This window comes from Alexandromys fortis, unplaced genomic scaffold (assembly GCF_014885135.2).
Source record: "Alexandromys fortis isolate MF-2015 unplaced genomic scaffold, M_Fortis_MF-2015_v1.1 scaffold_31, whole genome shotgun sequence".
In the NCBI taxonomy this organism is placed as follows: Eukaryota; Metazoa; Chordata; class Mammalia; order Rodentia; family Cricetidae; genus Alexandromys; species Alexandromys fortis.
The window spans coordinates 10,970,631-10,987,677 of record NW_026067974.1 but is presented as its reverse complement, the minus strand read 5'-3'; the positions used below and the strand labels follow the sequence as shown (position 1 = coordinate 10,987,677).

Below are 17,047 nucleotides of genomic sequence, written 5' to 3'. Positions count from 1 at the left end.
CACTCTGATGTCTCTAGCTTGAAACCAACGGGTCCAAGAGCCAACAATGAAACTCTGAAGTCCCTTCCGAACTTAGGGAACACTGCTGGCTATTGTAAGCAGACTCTGGACCAGTGTATCTTACACATGCGTTAACAAAATGCTTGTTTGTCAGAGGAAACAGGTGAAAAAGCAACTGATACCGCTGACGTGGAAAGAGGAAAAAAATGTCCCTGAAGTAAAACTGCTCAAGATGGAAGCTCACTCTTTTCTTCTCCACCCAGGATCAGCCCACTTCCAGGGGTACATACCCCCAAACTGACGTCCCTTTGTGGTTGCCAAATCTGGGGGTCACAGCTTATGCTCTGACTGCCAGTCCTCAATAAGCCAGGGAGAGGGACAAACAGGTACAGAGAGAGCCCCCAAGTCTGTCTTCCAGGGGCCTCAAGTGAGATTACAGTTTCAGGAGAGAGCAAAGATGGGCATCTGAAAGGAGTGCTGGCCGAGGTGTGGTTCTGCCCACCAGTGAGCCACCCTTGGCTGGGCTTCTGTCTCATTCTGTAAGGTGTTCTGCCAAGTCACTGTGTGAAGTCTCTTCTGCCAAGTCCCGCCCCCCCCCCCAATGGCGCCTTTTCCCTCCGCATATTCTGGAAGAATCTCCCTTTCCTTCGGGGTCCATGATACCCAATAGTCCAACTGAGAGCCACAAGTGTCTCCTTAGAACCCCTTCATTTCTGCCGGCTACCAAAGACCTCGGCTGACCTGCCGAGGAGAGAGTAACCTAGTCTGCCTGACCCCAGAGGCTGACTCCAAAGCTAACCCCAGAAAGTCACCCAAGGTCAGTTCTGGGCTCTAACTCTCACTGCACAGCCCCAACTTCTATCCAGGTCCAAGATCCAATGATAACAGCCTGAGGAGAAAACACAAAACAAAAAACCAGCATCCGCGGTCATGGCTGGATGCCAAGTGCCTAATCCTGGCTCTGGATTCCTCTTTTATCTGGGCCTCGGCTTCCCCATCCATATAGACCAGGCCGTCTATAACTGGGTTAAATGGTGGTACAGTGATTTCCCAACTCCTGTCCCTGTCATCCCAAGTGTATCTAGAGCCTTCCCCCTTGGCCTGGGTGGTCCTTAGGAAGAGGGTTCTGGCCCCAGTTTCAGAATTTAGAGTTGGCAAAGGGACCAAGAGAACGAGGGGACCGAGCCAGCCATGGAAGCCACTAATCTCCATTCTCCCCCCCCCACTCCACCCCAGGGGACTACACAGCCGCCTCCGCTGAAAGCAATTTGTCATGCCCTGAATTAAGTGATTCCAACAAGGGTTTAATTTCAGTTTAATGGCTCTGTTTTTATGTGTAATTAAATACCATTGCATGGTGAAAATATGTTGTTTGCACTTTAGAGACTGTGTAAGGGGCCTGGGAAGCCAGTCCCTGGGAGTTTCGACTCCCAGGCTCCTGTCAGCCTGCCTGGGATTGTCTAGGTGGGGGTGGGGAGATGACCTGAGGACCTGAGGAAAGAAGGCGCAGTGGGGGGGGGGGGGATGGTGGTCCTCATGGCGCCTGCCACTCAGAAGAGTATGTTTCTAATTATCTGCATATCCCCCCACCTCTGCCCTCTGACCTCAACCCTCCCCGGCCCCTGGGGCCTCAGACACAGAGTGGGCAGGATTGAATTAGACCCTTGGTTCACTGAGGTGCTGTCTGGCCCCTACTAGCATTGTGCCCAGAGGCTGGTTTCTTTGTTTCCCCTCCATTTGTGGTCCTCCCAAACTGCCCCTTCCCTCCCAACTCCCTGTGAGGACTGAGCCTCTCAGCTGCTGCTGGCCTCCCAGCTCCTTCAATCCACTCCATCCCTACATAGTGGGAATTTCTTTAGCTAGGAATGTTTGGGGGTCATTGTGCCAAGCAACCATGTGCCTTCCAGGAAGGGGAACTCTGGAGGTGCATACCTCAAGACATTCCTGGAGCAGCTTGGTGGCAGTGGGCCAGAGGGCTGGGGTGATAGACTTTTCTTGGAAGGAGGCTAGGGAATGGCAGAGGCTAAGGCTCAGGACCCTTCCAGATGATGACAGGATGGAGGGCTGACCCGCCCTCAGCAGACCAGGGTTTGATCTCCACTAAGAGATGGGAAATAGAAACTGAAGGCCAGGACATGGGTGAGCTAAGGGACCCCCCACCCAGACCCTTGTGCCGAGCCAGGAAAAGGAAGAAACATTCTTTTCATATTTCTATGTGTGTGTAAGAGAAAGACAGAATGAGGGTGTAATGTGTGAACATGTGGGCCTGCGTGTGTCATTGCACACACATCATTGCTTGCCTATGGAGGTCAGAAGAAAACTCGCAGGAGTTGATTCTCTCCTTCCACCACGTGAGTCCCAAGAACCGAACTCAGATCTTCAGGCTTGGTGGCAAGTGCCTTTGCCCACGGAGCCACCTTTCTAGTCCAGAAATAAGTTTCTTGTGGAGGAGAGCCGCAGACAGGACCTCAGTTCTCAAGGTGCAGTGACCCCACAAGGGCACCAAAGTTTGGTCCTTGCCTCCTCTCTCCTAAGCTGCTAGCTCTGGGACTAGAGGGACCATTCAAGGACATGCAGAGGCTAGGGCAGGAGGGCGCCTCAGAATCTGGCAATGGTGTGCTAACATGGTGTTGCTTTTATTTGCTTTGACGCTTGGGACCTGGCCTCAAGACCATGGGACAAGTTATCCAGGAAAGGAGGGGTGTTTGTGTGAAATGTGGAGCCACTCCAAAGCACACAGCCTCGGTTATCTGGTGCTAGACACCCCCCTCAAGCTCCATACTCTGTGGATGTCACACTGTCTCTCCTGTCACGCAGGAGAGCCTCCATTGGACAGATTCATAGAGCCCAGATACCAGTTATACAGGTGTGTGCCTCGGCTACATTCATCACACAGATAATATGTTATATGTACCTGTAAAAGCCCATCCTCCCCCAGTTCGGGAATCACTAAACCACACTCAAACATGCATGCATGCGCACATACGGCACACACACAGACACGGGCCACTGTGTTACTAAGTTACTAAGCTAGGCTCTGCCTTCTTTCGGAGGTTTCTTAGAGAAAAGAAGAAACCATCCTGAAGGGTGCAAGGCCAGAGCTCAGCGAGAGGGGCTAAGGAAGCTGTGCCTTGAGGAAATGCTTGCCTGTGCTTGGCTGAGGGACCCAAAACTTAACCTTCAGGCTATACCACCCCACTACCTCAACATGCCTTGGCCTGGACCCCACAAGGAGGAGGCCAGGGACTGGGGGAACATTCTCTACAGGACTGTATTCTTTATCTCCTGTTGCTGGCAGTGGACGGGTGCCGCAGGACCACCAGACCGCTGCAGGCTGTCCTGCGGAGGTCAAGTTAGCGATCTAGGGAGACCTAGGGAGACTACAGTCTCAGAAGAAAGCCCAGATAATAAAGAATTTAGGAGCCAGGCATGGTGGTGCACGCCTTTAGTCCCAGCTCTCGGGAGGCAGAGGCAGGTAGATCTCTATGAATTTGAGGCCAGCTGATCTACTAAGAGTTCCAGGACAGTCAGGGCTACACAGAAAAACCCTGTATATGCATGGCAGGTGGGGGAAGTTGGGAGCCAATGATGTTTGAAGCCTAGGAGGGGACTAGCTCAGGGAGGAGACTGGAGGGCAAGGACACAGAGAGAACACCATCCCCCAGAAGGCAAGAAACTCAACAGAGTCTCCAGGGTGCTTTTGACCTCCAGGGAAGAAACAGTCATCAGAAATCAGTACACACACACACACACACACACACACACACACACACACACACGGAAGCAGAAGCTATGGGAAGGTGGCTATGACTCCATGTGGGAGCGTGTGCTGAAGCAAAGGCTGGGGCAGAGAGTCTAAAGTCAGGGGTTCCCACTCTCCCAGTCTTTGAGAACTGAATGTTGGAGCATGTCCATCCCCAGTCAAGAACAAAGACCCCAGGGCTGTGGAATGTGCTGAGATTTACCACCACCATCCTGTCCCGCAAGTGCAGAGTGCTCTCTCCATCCCCATCAGTTAGCTGTGAACCCATCCTGTGCAAACTCTAGGAAATGTCCCAGCTCCACTGGGATGTGGTCCCACAAGGTTTCCTGGGCCACGCCTCCAAAGCCAGAGGATCCAACCTCCATTGAGAGTACCTGGGGAGACCCCTGGTGAGAAGGCTTTTGATTTGCAGCAGGAAAGGTCTAGTGACCACACAGGGCCCACTTCCCTCCATCCCTGTCTTTAACTGTTAAAAAAAAAAAAAAGCCAAACACAATTATCTGGACATTTTTTGGTTTTGTTCTGTTTTGTTTTTTAAAAAAAGAAAAAAAATGAATGAAAAGACATCACAGCCAACAAGCAGGTCTCTAAGTCTATCCAGGTAAGCCAGAAAATGCCCAGGAGGAGAGAGAGGGTGGGACAGGAGGTGTAAGGGAAGGGTGATATGGGGAGGGAGGTGGGGCCACAGGCAGCGGGTAGCTGGAAAGACAGGGTCATCCTGGTGACTTTGTGACCAGTAACCACAGTTAGGGCTCAGGCCAGGACCTCAGCAGCTCCTCATCTCCCAGCATCCTCTCCATCCAATCCAATCCTCCACACACACAATCCAATCCTACATCCTTTCTTCACTCTTAACTGCTCAAAGAGATACCCCCTCCCCACCCCCTGTCCTCAGGCCTTCATCTCCCACCGCAGAGCTTCATCTTCAAGGCAATTAATCAGAGGACCCAACACCCAGACCAGACCCAAAGATGGGCACTGCCCCTCAGTTGCTTCCCTCTGGAGAATCTGAGGAAGGAGAACAGGGGACAGCAACAGGGCTTGGCTTGAGCGTGGGGGAGGGTCTCATGAGCCTTAAGCCCCCTTCCACTCCACACCTTTCCACACTGACTAGATTGAAGAGAGGGAGAGTGGTCAAATGTTCACGACTTTCTTTCTCTCCGACTCCAAGAATGAGGTTTCTTTTCTCCTTAGGCTTCCGGTCACCTTAAAGGAACACCTCGCATGCCACAATCAGAGGAAATTAGAATGAGGCCTCCCAGGGCTGAAAACTAAAGCTGGCATGTAGTATGTTGTCAATACATGTTTTTGGATGGCTGAATGAATGAATGAATTCAAGATTGATTTGAAAACACACTGGGGCTTCCTGTTGCTACACTCAGACCTCTTGGGCTATCTAGGTCCATAGTGGGTACTCTAGGCTCAGGCTTACCCCATGGGCCATACTTGTGCCCCATAGACACACACACAAACGCACACACACATGCACACACACACACACACACACACACACACACCAAGGGAAACTTTGGGCAGGGCCGGAGGCAGAGAGCCAGGACTCAGACCAAAACTCCATGCCCGGTCAACTCTACAGCCCCCAGAGCACAGGGGCCTAGTAGGGGGCACTGAGTCCTCCACCTGCTGGCAGGCCTCACTCTTGGAAGCTGTCAGCCAGTTGGTGGCAGTCCAGTTCCCCCTTGGGTTCCAAGCCCCCTGGGAGCTTCACCCCTGTCTTCCGGTCCACACACCAGCACTTGCCACGCTGTCCATCCAGGGCGGGGTGGCACTGCCAAGAAAGGGCATGAGAACAAGAGGTCAGCTCCCAGGAAGACCCCACCACCTCCAGCCCGGCCCCCCAGATCAGACGATTGCTCTTCCAAAATGACAGCGGAAGGCAAGCGCTCTTTCTGAGCACCAGTCCCTAGAGCTCACTGCAGTAGGGAGACTTGTCCAAGGAAACGTTCTAGAGAGCTTCTTCTGGTCGGGGACCTAAGAAAGTCCTTAGACTTGAAGGCATAGAAGGACTATACAGGCTGGATTCTTTGAAGATGTTTCATTCAGCTGGGTTGTGACTGGGCTGGGACTTGAAACATGGAATTAAAGCTGGGAGCAGGATCCAAGTTGGAGTAAAGGTAGCATCTGGACCACAGCTGAAGCTGGGTTAGGGATTATGGTTAAAACACTAAAAATGTGAGCCAGGTAAAGTGGGCAGCCTAAGACAGAAGCAGTTAGGCTAGACGTACTAGCGCAATGCCTGTGACCCCAGCCCTTAGGAAGCAGAGGCAGGAGGACTGTTGCAAGAAACTTAAATCAGAATAAAGACAGAAGTCAAGGTCAGAAGAACAGAGGTCAGGCTAAACTTCAGGTCAGAATTAGACCGGGGTGGGCGTGGGGTCCAGAAGCATATTTCAAAGCCAGACTCAAAGCTGGAATGCAGATTGGCTCAAGACTCAGAACTGGTGTGGGGATAAAGAGCCAAGCGTCACAGCTTTTTTTGCTGCAACAAAAATTAAAGGTAAAAAATACATGCAGCATTATATAACATGAAAAACAAACCCCGGTATAATCCCGGTGCGTTGGACTTCAGTTAATACTTGCATCAGTGAACCCCACTACTGTTCGATACGAGTGATGAAATCAGCTGTGATGAGGGCCCAGTAGAAGGTGATTCTGCAGTCGGGTGGTGGTGGCTAATGTTTGTAATCCCAGCCCTTGGGAGGCAGAGACAGGCAGAGCTCTGTGAGTTCGAGGCCAGCCTGGTCTACAAAGTGAGTTCCCGGACAGCTAGGACTGTTACACAGAGAAACCCTGTCGGGGAGGGAGGGTGATAATTCTGCACTTTCTCCTTGTTTTTCAACAAACCCCAAAACCGTTCTTAGAAACGGTTGGGTGTTTTTGTTGTGTTGGTTTGTTTAATTGGGGGGGAGCAGTGCTGTTAAGAACTGAGACATGGAATTTGTGTTGGGATAAAGGCTGAAGATAGGTCAGGCACAGGTTCTGAGCCACCATCCCTGGCCCATCACACCCTTATCTTCCTGTGTTGGGAAGGACCCAGGACAGGAGCATCATCTTCCTAGTGAGGCCTCTGCTGGTTGAGTAGCAGCCCACAGTGAGGTTATTTCCCTAGCGGGAGGGTGACATACGTCCTTACACTCACACAACCTAGAGAAGCAGGCCAAGGCTCCCCAGACCACATTGAGCACAAGGCATTCCAGTACCCTGCCAAGATATACCACCCTCCTGATTGGGCCAGAGATGAGATGGAGCGGGCTGCTCCTGCTATATGTACATGCCAGCATGCGGGGCATTCTGAAGGAGTAAGTGAATGTGAGGCCGCTACCCGCTGCCTTCTCTCCTGATCCCTCTTTCGTCTGCTTCCAACCCCATGACTGTCTCAGGTCACTAGACCCGGCTCTACCTCCATCCTTACTGCACCCGAGAATCTGAGTTCAGCTGCGGAAGTGTGCGTTCTTTCCTCCATGACGTCTCATAACTTGGGGTCTGTCCCTAAGCCCAGATGAAGCTGCAGACATTCAGACACAAGGAGCACTATAGTTCAAAGAAGGAGGAGGGGGAGCATTGGGAGCAGGGTTTACGGCACAGATGGGGAATTCTCAAGAACTGCAAACAGCTCTGGAAGGAAGGCAAGTGGTGGTGTGGGCTGCCCAGGGCCCCTCTACTCCTTTCTGAGTCTGTCTCTCATCTTTAAAAAAATGAGATGGACAGGCCGGGCCATGGTGGCGCACGCCTTTAATCCCAGCACTGGGGAGGCAGAGGCAGGTGGATCTCTGTGAGTTCGAGACCAGCCTGGTCTACAGAGCTAGTTCCAGGACAGGCTCCAAAGAAACAGAGAAACCCTGTCTCGAAAAAAAAAAAAATGAGATGGACAGAACATGCTAAGAGTCTTAGGCTAGAAGAGGGTTGAGGGAGACCCAAACTGCTGGGTTGGATTTGGGGAGCTTCTCTTCCTATCCTGAGGGGAGCCAAGCACTCCTCAGGATGAGGCCAGCACCTCGCAGCAGGAGGGGAGACCCACCTGTTTGGGGTGGAAGTTGCCATTGCGGTCACAGTTGGGAATGGGGATGATAAAGAAGTCTTCATGGGTCCGGCTCTGCGAGGCAGCCAGTCGCTCCAGGGCCCGGTGCAGCTCACTCTGGCAGGAACCCTGGGGCTGGGGAGTGAACAACGAAACCGCTCAGCAGAAGAGAAAGGCGGGGAGACCAAGCTGGCACTCCAGCCCAGTCTACAGAGCTGGTTCCAGGACAGGTCCAAAGCTACAGAAAAACCCTCTCTCGGAAAAAAAAAAAAGGGGTCGGGAGAGAAACAAGAGGGTTAATGGCCCTGTGCAAAGAGTCAAGGCCTGGGTACTGGGCAGGGGCACAAGAAGTGAAAGCAGAAACTTAGATTCAACTAACAAGGATGGACACAAAAGCATGCCTCAAAAACAAACAGGCAGTGGTGGCACATATCTGCAGCCCCAGCACTCTGGAAGCAGAGGCAGGAGGACTATTGCAAGTTCAAGGCTACCCTGGTATAAACAAGAAGTTCTAGGCCTGCCTGGGCTACAAAGTGAGACCCCCGTCTCACAAGAAATAATCAGGAAAAAGGGGGTCAAGGGTTAAAAAGGGAGTGGTAAAGAAAAAGGCCTTGGGATTTATAGGCCTAAGCAAAAGGAATAAACAAAATAACATCTAGGTTTGCGCCCACTGGAACAATTAGTCAGACCCTAGAGGATCCCAAATCCTCTTGCTATGGCCAGCTTTTTAAACCCTTTTGTTTCTAAGATTTGGGCAGAGAATCCAAGAAAAGTTAGGTGGTAGTGGCACATGCCTTTAATTCCAGTGCTTGAGAGGCAGAGGCAGGTGGATTTCTAGGTTCAAGGCCAGGTCTACATAGTGAGTATGAGAATAACCAGATCAACACAGAGAAATCCTGTCTTCGAAAAATCAAAAAAAAAAAAGAAAAAAGAAGAAGAAGAAGAAGAAGAAGAAGAAGAAGAAGAAGAAGAAGAAGAAGAAGAAGAAGAAGAAGAAGAAGAAGAAGAAGAAGAAGAAGAAACACTAGGGAGCCTGGATCCTGCTTTTATCAATCAACTCAGCTATGCCATATTTCTGTGCAGAGCGGAAGAGGAATCACGAAGAGAAAAATGAGGCTTCTCCCTGAGCTCTTGTACACCCAGAAAGCTCTGGGGTGTGCTGGGTGAACATAGCCCAGATCTAGTAATGGGATTTCTGTAAGCATACATCTGTGGGTCAGAGGTGCTCACCACAGGACGGGGTTCCTCCCGGGCTGTTCCCACGACTTTCATCTTGCTCCGGTCTCGCATTTTGGCCATATGCTTCTGCAGGCACCTATGATCGTGGGCACTGCAGGGGTTGAAGCTGTTGTTGGGATGGTCGCTCTCATCCTTGTCTGTAGGCCGTGGGGGGAAAGGCAGAGGTCAGCATCAGAAAAGAACAGAGGTTTACACTCCCCCAACCTCCCACCTGCTTCCTCCTGCATCAGGAGTCTCCATAGCACCACAGAGCCTCTGTTCAGAAGAAATAGGAGCAGCCTCCAGCTCCACCCGACTCCTCTGGACGTCTTTGGAAGAATATTCCTCTTGAAGTCCTTGACTTGTTCCTCACTCCACCCAGTTCAGGATTCAGATAAGTCACCAGCTGCAGTAGCCCAGATGGCAGGGGGGATCCCTTGGGCCCTGCAGGGAGGTCTGAGGCAGGCAGTGGGAGGGGGGACTACTGGATCTTCTACCAGCTCTGTTCAGCTCCTCCCACCAACCTCCTCTCCATCTGCTCACTCTTCCGGTCTCCTTCCCTGCTCTTTCAGCATCTGGCTGAGCCTGCCAGGGATCCCTAGGGCCAAAATCATATTTTCCATGAGCGAGGAATCTGGCCCCAAAGGTTCTCCCACTGTCTGGGTCTGTTAGTGTGTGTGTCTGCATGAGAGAGGGAGGGGGGGAGAGGAGAGAGAGAGAAGAGAAAGGACAGAGAGAGAGAGAGAGAGAGAGAGAGAGAGAGAGAGGAGAGAGAGAAGAAAAAGAAGAAGAAGAAGAAGAAGAAGAAGAAGAAGAAGAAGAAGAAGAAGAAGAAGAAGAAGAAGAAGAAGAAGAAGAAGAAGAGAGGAGAGAGGAGGGGAGGGGAGAGGGGAGGGGAGGGGAGGGGAGGAGAGACTGTGGCCCCGGAGCAAAGAAAACAGCCACCCACATTCTCCAGCCTCGACCCCTAGGTCTCACATCTTTAAACGTGAGGCATCATTCAATGTCCATGTGAGTCACCCAGAAACAGGAAAAGGGCTATCTGGAAATTCAAATCATGAATCTGGACCCTATCTCCGTGGCCCCTCCTAAAGGTTTTATGTGAGCTGCTCCATCCAGCAGGTCCCGCACTGTGACCATGCTGCTCCCTTCTGGCAGCCAGGGCCGGAATGCAAGGCTGAGCAGGGGAAGGAGGTTGGAAAAACTTCTCAGCACATCAGAACCACCTCTGAAATGCTCAGACTTGGCAGCTCAATGCAGGCCCAAGAGCAGAGCCCCTGCCAGCATTCCAGATGTTGGCAGGCCGACAGGAGGTTACATCTGGTTTGCCTCAGGACTTTTTTTTTCCTGAGGAGTTAGCAGGTTCCTCCATACATGGCAACAGTCCCAGAGCTGCCTCTGGGTCAAATGGTATTTTTCTGCCTAGCCAAAGCTGGGGAGTTGGTTTTTGTTTTATCCTTCTGGTTTGCGAGACAAGGGAAGGGAAGCATGCCGATGAAGGGACACCAGGCAAGGAGGGATCTATACCATTTATATATATAAACTGTTAAGATTCCATACCAGAATAAAACTGACTCACCAGGGATTGGAGATTTTTGACGTGCTAGTGTAGAAAATTAAAGGACAGAAATAGGTAAAGCAGATAGATACAGCCATCCTTCTGCAGATGTGACAGAAAGATAGTCCCAAGGGGGCCCCCGGCCCTACATCAAGCTTGGGAGAGTCAGCTGAAGAGGATGGATGGCAGTTCTGAGAGTCACATGACATAATCAGTCTGTTTATTCTCTCTGATTGGCTGTCTTTTCACAGTCAGAATGCCTTTGCACAGACTTCTCTGGTTCTTTTTGGTAAACATGAGATGTTTTTAGGATCAGAGTTCAGGGATTAAAGAAGAATTTGAGGCAGGGATGGCGGGTGGGAGGGAGAGGCAAGAATTCTACCCCTAAACTACAATACCAGCCCCACTATCTCTTTTTCTTTTGTTTTGAGATAGGGTCTCATATAGCCCAGAGAGGCCTTACTCAAACTTGCTGTGTAGCCAAGGCTGGCATTGAATTCCCCTTTTCCACCTTCCCTGTCCAAGTATTGGGTTATCGGCAGGCGCCGCTACAACTGGCTCCCAGCCCTGATGTCATTTTTCAGTTTTGTTTTAGGAGCTTTTAAAGAAAGGAGTTGTCTCAGCAGCTTGGGAGCGAGGTATGATGAGCTTTGATATGATGGGCCTTCAAGAGTCCAGAGGAAGATGGCCCGAGACTTGACAACACTTCCGCTTCCCAGTGTGGTGCTTCTGTGAGTAGAAGCCAACAGTGAGGAGTCCTTGGGGGCTTATCCATGGGTATTTGAGATATTCGCCATTAATGAGAGCAATTGAATAGCTCGTTGAAGCCTAGAACTACATGGGGCATAGAGTGAGCCTAGAAGCATAGCTCATGCTGATGTCAGAATTAAATGGTCCCATGTCGTAGAAGGGCTTAACTGGACATAGCTGAGCATGGCTGTTTCCATGGCCTAGCCCAGTGACCCATGGTTCAAATCTACACTTAGAGTAAAACCCACGATTTTAGGAGAGTAGCTTCTAATCGGTCTTGGGGTATAACACAGATTATGTCCACATCCACCCACCACACAGCACACAGAACCACAAATGTTTATGAACAACCACATGTCCAGGCACGTGCTTTTCCAGGTGTGCACACCTCCACCCACTCAAGTACTCTGACCCTACTCTGGCCAAAAACACAGACCAGGCCAGGACATACTAACACCCCAGTCTCTCTGGCCACGGTTTGTTGACTCTCCATTTAATCTGTAACTTTTCCTTGTCCGTCCATGCGTACCTGGAGAGTCCACCTTTAGGTACGGAGCTTGAGCAGGCCGGAAGATGGGGGGTAGTGCTGAGCCTCTCAAAAACATTAACTTGCTAGCACTGTCAGCTTCTAATGCCTTCTACCAAACGCCAAATACTCCTGAGCAGGAGCTGGAGGCAGACCCCTCCTTTTGGGGGCGCTGCAAGAAGCTTGTCTAGAAAGTGGAGCTGCCAAAGCAGAGCAGGTCTCCTCCTCTAGCTCCTGCATGGAGCGTGTAGAGTTGGGCATACTGCCAGCCAGCCATGGCACAAAGTCTTGCTCCTCGCTCCATAGCAGAGCAGGGCAAGGGGCAAGCCCCCAGGGAGAAGCTGTGTACAGTTCTGGCCCCAGGAGAGGCAAAAGATCCTGCTGCCTAACTTCACCTCCATGATTTCTCCTCAGGACCAGCCCCTGACCCCTCCAAGTCACACAGGCTAAGAACTGAGTGGGTCCTGCCACCCAGACTGAGATGTTTCAGCCATGCTCTAGAGAGTCACCCACCTGCCCACCAAAAATGTCTTTCTCTTCCTTCATCCCCTCGACCTTGACTGAAAAATCGAAGACCGCCCATGACAGACCCCAGGTTTCTATGAGATTTTGATCAAGGAGTGCCTTTTACTGTTGTTTCCTACTGCTGTTGGCCTCTAAGGAGACAAGAAACCCTGCAAAAACGACCAACGCTTCTCCACCCCCGTGACTCTCCCTCACCCTATGCTCTGTAAAGTCTCTTAGCCTCTTCAATCACACCCTCATCACCACTCCAAATTGACCTTACACTCTGTATCAGACACCTCAAAATGACGAGGCATTTGACCGAGAGGGAAACTGAGGTAGAAAAGAGGAAGGGAGACTCGTCTTTGGCCGCTTTAAGCATCAATAATTTGGGCTTCGTCGGTATTAAAGAAAAACACTAGGCAGCCATGTTCTCCCTCCCCTCTTCCCTAAAGCACAGGATGTTTGGGAAGACCCAGTTTCCATGACATGACTAGATTCCCAGTACCAAAGTGGGACAATATTTGCTGTGTTGACTAAAAATTAACCCAGCCTGCCTGTTCCCTAACCCTGTCCCGGAGGGACCTAGTGCTTGGTTTAGGAACTCCCTGTCCCAAGCTTGACCTCCCCATTGAACATTCTCTTGAATTTCAAGAGTCGAGGGTCAATATCATGATATGAAATTGTAGACTTATGACGCATGCACCTGACCCCATCTCTGGTAGCCTTGGTAGTGCTGATCCCCAACCTGTTAGAAAGGAGAACAGGGCAGGCTGGGACAACATGCCGCTATAAAAAATAAAAAGGAGAGCTTGTGCCAAAGAACCACTTACTTAAATCATCTGCCGAAGCTCCGACCCAAGAGCAAAGAGCAGAAAGAATAGACTAACACCCTTCACCAAAGTATTTCAGGACATGGGTCCCAAACCTGGAGACCACAAAGGACAATGGTCCATTGACAAAGTAAGGTGAGGTAGGGACTGAGCCTTGCTCCATCTTTCACCAGAGACCCTGCATGGCCTTTGTACAGTTCTATGGGTACTCCTCCCATGATGCAAAGGTGTCAGGCCATGACAAGGAAGTACTAGGAAGCATTGGCCATAGCTTGCCAATCGAGTGTCTAATGTTAGCCAGGTGGTGGTGGTGCACACCTTTAACCCTGGCAGTGAGGAGGTAGAGGCAGGCAGATCTCTGTGAGTTTGAGGCCAGCCTGGTTAGCAGGGTCCTTATGGTTTCTGATCTTCCCTCTTCAGATAGCTGCGTCCATGATGGGCAGAAGACAAGGTCGGGAAGTGGGAGGAGAATTAGTGACTTGAGACCCGAAGTCCAAAACAGACCATTTCCAGACTCCTCTAGAAGCCTCACATCCACAGAACAATCAGAAACCGTGCCAGGAGTTCCGAACCCCCCCGAGGGGATCCGGTTTTCCTCCACAATGTAGGGATGCTTCTATTCAACCAGAAGAGAAGGCTCTTGTAGATCTCTTCTGGTTCGTGCTCAAGTTGGGAAGAGAGGAGACTACCAGCCACCCTCACCCGCTGCTAGATGCCCACTAAGCTGGTAGACAGCAAAGACTCGAAGTGGGCACCCTAAACATTCAGCCCTGTCTCCTGCTCTCACTGCCCCCAAGATCAAGGAATCACTCTCCCGGGACCCTCCTCCCCCTCCAGCAACGCTGGGTGCCAGGCTGGCATTTCTCCTAGACTGTTTCTGCTGACCCAACTCTCCTTGCTCAGGGGCAGGAAGGGCAGAGAGGCACCCCTGGGGTCCACCTCCTTCCTGTTTTCCCTGCATCCTGCTTTCCTCAGACTAATAAGTTGCTGAGGGTTGAGGAAGTGGACCGGTCTGGGACCCAGAGCAGGAAGCTTGGGGCCTAAGTCCCAGCATCCGGACTGCAACAATGGAAGAGTGAGCGGCAGGAAAAGGGAGAAGCCCAGACTGCGGCTCAGCGGCTCAGCGGCTCAGCGGCTCAGCGGCTCAGCGGCAGCAAGGCTGTCCCAGAAGGGACAATCACCAGAGTCGGGGATACAGACAGGCACAACAGTCACCAAGAGAGACAGCAAAAGAGCACCTGAGTCTGAGGTAAAAGAGAGAGGCCAGCAGAAAAGCAAACTAAAGCAGAGCGAGAGAAGGAAACCTATGGAACTCGGGACAGCGAGAGGAAAGAGAACGCGGGATTGTTTGGTGAAACTAGAAGTTGGGCCACACAGCAGGAAATACCAAAAGAGCAAGAGAAGGATTCTCAGAAGAAACTGAGAAAGGCCGAGAACAGGGAAAGTAAATACAAGATCAGCGCAAGGAACACTCTGAAAACTGTCTACTTGTCCATCTGTCCCTCCTCTCCTCTCAGCCCATACAATCCCAAGATTTCTGCAGCTCTGGGCTGCCAGCCAGCACTTCCCTCCAGTCCCCTCAGATGGCACCTGCCGGGAGGAAGGAACAAGAAACCTGGATGTTCCAGCCTGGCAGAAAGAGCCCTGCCTTCCACTGCTTCTGGGGCCTTCCAGGAAGCACAAATCTCTTTCTTTACTATCGGAGTCCCTCGGATTTGTATGCCCCACTTCACCATAAGGTGACGATAGAAAAGTCCAGGCCCTGGTACCTCACACCTTTGGGTGTCACCAGAAAATGGGTGTGGAGCAGGCCCTGGATCAGGAACAGAAAGGGACCCCCCCCCCCAACACACTACACACACACACACACACACACACACCATCCTTATCGTAGTTTTCTGGCAAATGTAACGGAACCGGGTCATTTAACTTACCATAATCGCCTCAGGAGCCAGGCTTACCATTGAGACGGAGGCCCCGCTTCCCAAAGAAGGGAGGTTTGAGCTGAAGGGATGGTACCAGGTTCCCCTTGACCAGTGGCAACTGGCACTGGGATTCAGTGCCAGTTTTCAGGCTCTGCCACGTACCTCCCTTCTCCTCAACTCACTGGGAGCTTTTATGGGCCTCCCAGGCCAACCCGAATGGGAGCCAAGTGGCAAGGAGGAGGGCTCTTGGGAAAGGTGACAAAGGAATGGTAGGTATGCCTTACCAGAGGACTGCAGGCTTTCCTGGATGGCCTCGATCTCCGACAGCTCCGTGCACACGCCCTGCCCGTGCATCAGTGTGCGCAGGGGCTTCTCCACTCCCCGGGGCGGGTAGCAGCGCATACCTGAGCCACAGCGTGGGGTGTACACCCCGCAGGGCATCCCCAAGCCCAGGGCACAAGTGGCGCAACAACCGCAGCCAGGCTCCCGCACCAGCTCCTCGCAACCCACAGGGGGGCGGCAGCGCGCCAGTTTCTCCTCGGAGCAGGGGGGGCAGTGGATGGCTTCGTCGCCCAGGCTCGGCAGAGGCCCTGCGGCCAACAGCAGGGCGGCCACGAGGCCGAAGGGCAGCATGGTGAGGACGAAGATTGGGCACAGAAGGGGAGCGCGGAGTCGCGAGCGGGCTGCAAGGGACCCGGAGGCAGCGCCCAGGGCGCTAAGTGGACCAGACCCGGAGGGCGTGGGGACACGGGGCGGCCCCGGCAGGCAGGGACGGAGCTGGGGAAGTTAGCAAGCACGCTGGAGCGGAGCGAGCCTGGCCACCCAGGCGCTGCGCTGCATCCTCGGCCCGGCCCAGCAGGCGGCGGGGGCAGGGGGCTGAGCGGCTGCCCGGGACCGGCTCTCGGGACTTTATACCGGCCCCCTGGCCACACCCCCAGCGCCGTCCCTGAGGTGGGAGAGCAGAGGCGGGTGAGGGGGAACTGGAGCGGGAGAAGAGGCCGTTAGGGGGAGGGGGCGCTGGCCTGAGTCACAGCCACCGCTACAATATCTGAAAGTCCTTTGCTCTGCAGGGAAAAAAAAAAAAAAAAAAACAGCGCAGTTTGGAAGCGGTGGCCAGCGTGCAAAAGGCCTCTGAGCCTCTGAACCAGAGCCCTCGCGGGGTTGGGGGAGGCAGGGCGAGGAGAGGCGAAGGGGGTGCTGCTTGGTTCCCTTCCTCGACCTCGAAGGATTCCTTCCCAGACACCTAAGCAACCCTTGAGAACCTGACCTCTTAGCCGACTCAAGGTCCTTGCGTTCAGTCACCTTCCTTGGCCGGAGGCGGCCACCCTACCCCACTCCCTGGCACGTTCAGTCTCGAGCTTTGGAGACCACACTGTGTGAGGTGGGGCAAGCACTCTTATAAGGGGTTCAGGAGAGCTCCGGGCTTGAGGCGCCGACAGGCAGCCGTCTTTTCACTAGCCCCTAGAACCTCTGCCGCTTGACCCCCCGCCCCAGGTTCCATTTGTGTCTTGCTGCACTCTGTTTCCAGAACTCCAGGACAAAGAGCCAAGCCTCTTCCTCTTTCTTAGATGTTTTCACCTCTACTGCCTCGTTTAGATTCTGGAAGGAGACTGGCCTACAAGACTGACATTGGCCACGTACCCAGACGTACGTTGAACAACCCCAGGGGGGCACCGCTCTTTGTACTCATTGTGTAATTGTACGGTTATTGTGACCCTTTCCCAGTAGGTGGCAGTCAAAGATTTCCAGAAAGGGAAGCCTCTTAATTTTCCCGATGCCACTTCGCTCCTGGGTGACATCCTATTGATAAGCGTATCTATTCCCTACCCCTCGCAGTAATCCTTCTGGAAGTGGGAACAGATCTAGAGACCCACCTCCTACCTTCTTTCTCATTTCTCCCTACGCCTCTTCATCCTCCCCAACTTTTCTTTCTG

General features: G+C 52.4%; 1 protein-coding gene across 1 annotated transcript; it reads right to left on the bottom strand.

Moving 5' to 3' along the window:
* Positions 1 to 4,259: 4,259 nt before the first annotated feature.
* On the bottom strand, positions 4,260 to 16,019 carry Igfbp4 (insulin like growth factor binding protein 4). The gene is made up of 4 exons (XM_050156628.1): positions 15,398 to 16,019; positions 9,030 to 9,175; positions 7,800 to 7,934; positions 4,260 to 5,549 (listed from the first exon to the last, which is right to left on the bottom strand). Exons 1-4 carry the CDS (start codon positions 15,744 to 15,746, stop codon positions 5,415 to 5,417), a joined length of 765 nt encoding a protein of 254 aa, XP_050012585.1. The 5' UTR covers positions 15,747 to 16,019; the 3' UTR covers positions 4,260 to 5,414.
* Between the last annotated feature and the right edge of the window lie 1,028 nt (positions 16,020 to 17,047).

What these genes read in the sequence shown, in the direction of transcription:
- Igfbp4 (XM_050156628.1), bottom strand. Translation starts at nt 15,746, where the DNA reads ATGCTGCCCTTCGGCCTCGTGGCCGCCCTGCTGTTGGCCGCAGGGCCT. An exon ending in GGAAAGCCTGCAGTCCTCTG is followed by an intron (nt 9,176 to 15,397) that starts GTAAGGCATACC and finishes CACGGCCTACAG; the next exon opens with ACAAGGATGAGAGCGACCAT. An exon ending in GGGAGGAACCCCGTCCTGTG is followed by an intron (nt 7,935 to 9,029) that starts GTGAGCACCTCT and finishes TTCACTCCCCAG; the next exon opens with CCCCAGGGTTCCTGCCAGAG.